At 33.1% G+C, this 6098-nt stretch overlaps 1 protein-coding gene across 2 annotated transcripts; it reads right to left on the bottom strand.

The window, feature by feature from the left end:
- Positions 1 to 918: 918 nt before the first annotated feature.
- LOC139848191 (E3 ubiquitin-protein ligase RGLG2-like) lies at positions 919 to 4437 on the bottom strand. 2 transcript variants are annotated; one of them, XM_071837923.1, is made up of 10 exons: positions 4073 to 4437; positions 2990 to 3215; positions 2773 to 2889; positions 2577 to 2674; positions 2386 to 2465; positions 2090 to 2195; positions 1873 to 2000; positions 1589 to 1799; positions 1226 to 1282; positions 919 to 1126 (listed from the first exon to the last, which is right to left on the bottom strand). In XM_071837923.1, exons 1-10 carry the CDS (start codon positions 4307 to 4309, stop codon positions 1046 to 1048), a joined length of 1341 nt encoding a protein of 446 aa, XP_071694024.1. In that variant the 5' UTR covers positions 4310 to 4437; the 3' UTR covers positions 919 to 1045. The 2 variants fall into 2 exon arrangements, with proteins under 2 accessions (XP_071694024.1, XP_071694023.1); XM_071837922.1 differs by having other exon boundaries at positions 1589 to 1802; positions 4073 to 4434.
- Between the last annotated feature and the right edge of the window lie 1661 nt (positions 4438 to 6098).

Raw genomic sequence — 6098 nt, forward strand, 5'->3', positions numbered from 1 at the left:
TGGAGAAAATCCTTGGTACGAAGAATCCTGCTGATATGTTTACTAAGGTTGTTACGACAGAGAAATTCAGGTTTTGCATTACCTCAATTGGTCTTCTAATGAATTGACGAGAGAAGACCCCAACTAGAGAATTAGAGAGTTAATGTTTCAATTCTAACAAGTAGTGTTGAAGACCTTGTATCGAAAGTCTGCTCATCCGAAGTATGTGTTGAGTGTGCGTGTCCCAAATGGAGTTTGGCGGTATAATGGTGGTTTAACGTTCTTGGTTAGATCGTTGATATTTTGGGTTGACGAAGGTTGGGTTTGTTCAAAGTCTCCAAGTGGGAGATTGTTGGAGATATGGAGAACTTTAAATAATTAGAGGGAAGATTCCAGGAAACTGACACGAAGCTTCTACGAAGTTGTGAGGAAATTCACATGTAGCTTCTACGAAGTTGTGAGGAAATTCACATGTAGCTTCCACGAAGCTGTCAGGAAACTCACATGTAGCTTCCATGAAGCTGTCAGGAAACTCACATGAAGCTTCAAGGAATTGTTTTTAGCTTACTCTTTAAACCATTCTATAAATAGACCCTCTTGTAACTCATTGTAAACACACCACAAATATTCAGTAATACATTCTCTAGTTGGTTCGTGGACTAAAGCAATCACAACGATTGCATATAACCACGTTATCTCTTGTGTCGATTTACATTTCTTGCATTTATAATCTTTCGTTCATTAAGTGGGTTAGTAATCTTGTAGAATTACTATCGGTGAGTGATCTTGTTGAATCACTTGCGTTGTTTTGGGTCCTAATATCCTTACATGTTTGTCAAATAGATTCAAGTTCAACGCTTAGTTCCATTAACGTACCAAAAGTATCTCTCATTTACATCATATTTTCGACTTTCTCTATCATTAATATATTTTTCCGACTATCAAACAGCTCCCATTAAAAAAAATTGTTTATTCCAAAGAACATCAAAGAATGTAGACTAGTAGCTACAACAAATCACATTATATACCACAAAAAACTTAAAAACAAACCAATGTATATGTATTCTTAGTAGAGCTTTATTCTTGTTTGGATTGAACTCCGGCAAATTGGGCATAACTCAAGCGTTTCTCCACACTCGTAACACGTCTGCCAAATACCAAAAAAACCAACATAACATAAGTTTTAAGCCCCATAACTTGACATCTATTTGAGGTAAACATGAACAAATTAAAGGATAATTTATACCTGATGTCCACAACCAAAGGCCATGTCCTTGGGATTAGTAAGGCAAATGGGGCATAACTGCATAAGATCAAAAAGAAAATTAGCACTGCTTCCTAAGATCAAATTTATAAAAACTTGAATCTAATTAAGAATCATGTTCTTGAAGAATCGTAGTATAGCTTGTAAGGTTATTCAGCTTGAAATGTATGACATAGCAATATTTAGAGCTCTCTTATGGTTTGAGCCAATGTTAACTGTAAGGGTCAAATTGGGTAATTTTGGTCTTGGTTGACCCACCAATTTATTCACATAAACAATGAGCCAACAAGAAACAATGCTGCAGAAAATAGAAAAAAAAAAAACAAACCCAAATCAAACAAGTACCTGGTTGTCGTAGGTTGATTTTGAACTTCCTGCTGATGTGTAATCTGTTCTAGTTTGACCATATAAAGGAACAGAATGAACAGGGCTGCTATAACCATAATACGATTGTGAGCCCTTTTGAAAACTATCCGAATGTAACGGTTTATTCGAAAATGATGGCCCACGAATTGGAGGAGGAAGGGCAACTCTATGGGGCGAAATTCCTTTTCTACTGCTGCAATTTTGAATAGACAAAATGAATGAAAAAATCAAAAATCACTTAAACTTATGTAACTGTAACGTACCCTAGTAAATTTAGTTCGATTGTAGCTTTGTATTGAGACGGGATTTCCATTAATGCCGAAAGAGAAAATTCTGTCTCTTTTCGGATTAATGGCACATTCTTTGACATTATTTCTGTAAAATTCACAAACTGATATAGAAAAAAAAAAAACATCAGAACATATAGAATGAGCGGTAAGTTATATATATCGAAGCTAGATAAATAGTGTTATTGTATACCTGGAAATTATCAAAATCCCGATCGGGGATGTTATCATCGAATTCTTTCATCATGTCCCAAGGCCCGTCCCCAACTCCAACTAATACGATCGACAATGGAAGTTTGCTGTCGAGAACAAATATTATATACGCTTAGTTAGAATAAGGAACGAAAATTGTAAAAAAAATAAAAGAACAAGATAATAATAAGTGGAGTATGATGTCATGCTGACGTCAGCAAGTTACCGTTCATCACATATATCTTCACAATGTATGTTAAAGCGTATATATGCTTGATGAAGGTTGAAGAAACTCACCTAGCTTCAACTATGGCGTCTACAGTTTTTTGTTCTTGTGGACTTAAATGACCACGATCAGTATCAACGCTTCTTGTTACCTAAATCGTGATCATATAATTATTATTAGACCAACTTTCATATAGAAACACGCACGAATTGTATTATGTCTAGTTTAGTATTAATAACGTTTTTTGGCCCGAAACACCAACCTGTCCATCGGCAATGATTAAAAGCACATGATATTGGCCCCCACTTTGTTCAACAATCGTCATAGCTTGTTCAATAACCGGAGCGAATGATGTTGGCCCTGCAGGAGGAACAATTTATATTAAAGATCAATAACTTAATTATGAGTATAATTAGCGAAATTTATTCGTACGTAAAATGAAAGAGTAATTTAAGAACCTGAAAGCTTTAAATGAGGGACAATTTCTCTGTATCTGCTTAAGACATCTTCAAATCCATTACAGAATCTATCTTCTTCGGGGTAAAAGCTGAAAACATCTTGATCGTGTGTTGACGCTGCACATACAAACATTGAAGCCAAAATTTTAAGAATATTGTAAAATAATTGTTATTTGTTAGAAAAAATAATAAAACAAGACCGTGTATAGAATTATACCATCTCCAAATCCATAACATGGAATCAAGTTATCCTCGTCGAAAGCAGCTAACGTTTTCCCAATGATAGATATAGCTTGTTCATATGGATTAAAACCATCTCCAATATGATGCAAGCTCTTTCGATTGTAAGACCTTGAACCTGTCCATTCGTTGCTCTTAGTGAAGTCAATACCGACAATGAGGTTCGAAGACTCGAGTCCTGCACGTGCAAGAGCCTCGGTTACCTGCACCATAAAGTTTAATTATAAATGTGTCCATAACGCAGTAAGCATGCCAATTAAACAAGAAATTAACTTTTGCCATTGTGTTCTAATTGTTATAATATAAGATGGAATAATCATACTGACTCAGTCACTCAGATAGATCATCAATCCCTGAAAGACGCCTAGGTTGTAAAATTATAATGATTTAAACATACTTGTAAAAGTTCCTAGCGGATTTGAGAATGGTAGTTACTAGTGTCATTGATTAAAAATTAAAAAAAAAAAATCTATTATAAGGCTTATTTCAATTGTCACTCAAAAATTTTACATTATGTACTGGTATCACTAGTTAAAACAACAAATTTTTATTAGATCGCGAATTTCACTTGTAGCACGTACCAGTTAATGGTAACTACATCCGCCCCTACCGACTTGCCAAAAAGGTTGACTAGTTCCCGACTAATTTGACTAGGACTAGTCGGGACTCGCGACTAGTCTTCGAGTTGTTCAATTTATTTGGTTAAATATGCCAAAAGTCCCATATAGCTGTTCAAATCCGGAAGCAATCATTCTATCTGTAGAACATTGAAAAGGAGGACTTTCTGGGTGTTTTATTTTGGGTGGAGAAATGACTTCTCTTTATTCTAGGAATCGAATAAAGATTTCTACATTTTACCTCCGTGATATATGGGATTGAGTTTTGTTATTGTTGTATTTGTAAGACTAAAGTTGAACTTATTTGGTCAAAATTAAACAAAGTGTATAAAATATAGTCGAACCAAAGTTGATCAACGTCCGAGTAGTGTCTCCGTTGGTCATGACCGACTAATCCCGACTAACGACTTTAACCTTGGATTTGAATTATAAATTTAAATTACCTGGTCCAAAGAAGTGTAAGTATCAGCAATTTTTGAATACTTCTTGTCAAGCTTCTTCTGTGGTCCATAAGGATTAGCATATGCATATGGATCCTGAATTACAGGGTAACTATTATCTTGACCCGAAAATGAATAAGATGGTTGATAATTAGGACTATAACCACCACTCTGATTTCCAGAAAACGATGATGAATGCCTGTATCTCGCGCTATCCTCTATTGAATTCTTTCCACCCATAAATCAATTTAATTTCAATCAATCTTTAAAATAATGTACTTCAAATGAAATCAATATATGATGATAATGTTCTTGTTCAAAAAAATACCTTATAATGGTTCAAACCTTATATATATTTGAACACAAAGACGACTTATTTGGCTGCACGATTAATAATCAACGCGGTTGCTGAAATTTAATATTTATTTATTAACTATTAATGGAGACTTGTAACATCAATTAAAAGGTGTAGAAATTTGTTTGTTTGATGTACAAGTAGGTTGGTCAACACACGTAACTTGTAATTTGTAAACTTATCTGTTTGTTGCAATTGCAAGGAAGCAAAGAAGAAGAAACAGTAAATAGAAATGTACAGTATTATAATGAATTTAAATTTAATTTTAACCATTAACATGGTCAATGGTCAAAATTAGCTGTCGAAAACTGTCGAAACATATAACTACTGGTTTAAGAGTTTGATCGGTTTAAGGTTGGCAATTGATGCTGATAATTTCTTGCTTACATCATCCAGGAAGATTCCGATGAAATCATACAAGCCTTAATCATTTAAGTATTAAATTTAATTAGTTACGTACTAATTAGGTTTACTTTTAGGAGTCTTGGTCTCACCGCTACGCACTTTTTATTAATTTTCCCTCTTTCTAGATGGAAAAAATGACGATTTTATTTTTCATTATTCTTTATATGGATTTTGATTTTTTTTCCCTTCAAAAATAGAAAAAATTATATAATTACCATATTAACTACTAAGGAATATTCAAATGAGACCAAACTTTAAGTTGAGATTCAAGGGACCAATCAGATTGCGACACGTGCCGTGATAATCACATGTGATTGAAAAAAAAATTTAAAAAAAAAAAATTTCAATAATTTTTTTTTTCGAATTTTTTTTTAAATTTTTTGAAATTTTTTTTTAATTTTTTTTCAATCACATGTGATTAAATTTAACATGCAGTAAATCACATGTGATTGGGCATACCAATCACATGTGATTGTAAAACCCAATCACATGTGATTGTTGCATGTCAAATCCAATCACATGTGATTGAAAAATAAAATTCAGTAAAATGACGAATAATAACGAATTTCACAAAATTTGTGCTAAAACCTTCAAACACCAAGTTTTGGATCAAAACTTGATTAAATTACCGAATTAAAGTCTAAAATTTTGAAGATATGATCACGAAACGCTAACAAACTTGATCAAATCACCGAATTAAAGTATGTTTCCGGTTGAAATTTTTTTTAAAAAAATTGTAATTTTTTTTAATCACATGTGATTGGATTTGATATGCAGAATCACATGTGATTGAGTTCCACAATCACATGTGATTGAGTTTTATAATCACATGTGATTGGATTTGACATGCTAAATTTAAAAAAAAAAAAATTACATAAAAAAAAATTTCGAATTTTTTTTTTAAATTTAAAAAAAAAAATTTTAAAAATTTTTAATTTTTTTTCCAATCACATGTGATTGTCGCGCCACATGTCGCGCTCTGATTGGTCCATTGAATTTTGAGCAAATGTTTGGTTTCAAGGGAATACAACTCATTAACTACTACCTCCGTCCCTAAATTATTGTCCGGTATTCTATTTTGGGATGTCCCAAATTAATTGTCTACTTCCATAAATAGAAAGGAAAGAAGATATTTCATTGGTGGATCTGGAGAGGGGAGATATTTCATTGGTAGAGAAATAAAGCTAGTGGGATTTCCTAAAACTGTGTGTTTTTTGTCTGGTGACAATAGATATGGGACGGATGGAGTATTAGATAAAAATGATGAAT

The sequence above is a fragment of the Rutidosis leptorrhynchoides genome, chromosome 5, assembly GCF_046630445.1.
Source record: "Rutidosis leptorrhynchoides isolate AG116_Rl617_1_P2 chromosome 5, CSIRO_AGI_Rlap_v1, whole genome shotgun sequence".
NCBI lineage: Eukaryota > Viridiplantae > Streptophyta > Magnoliopsida > Asterales > Asteraceae > Rutidosis > Rutidosis leptorrhynchoides.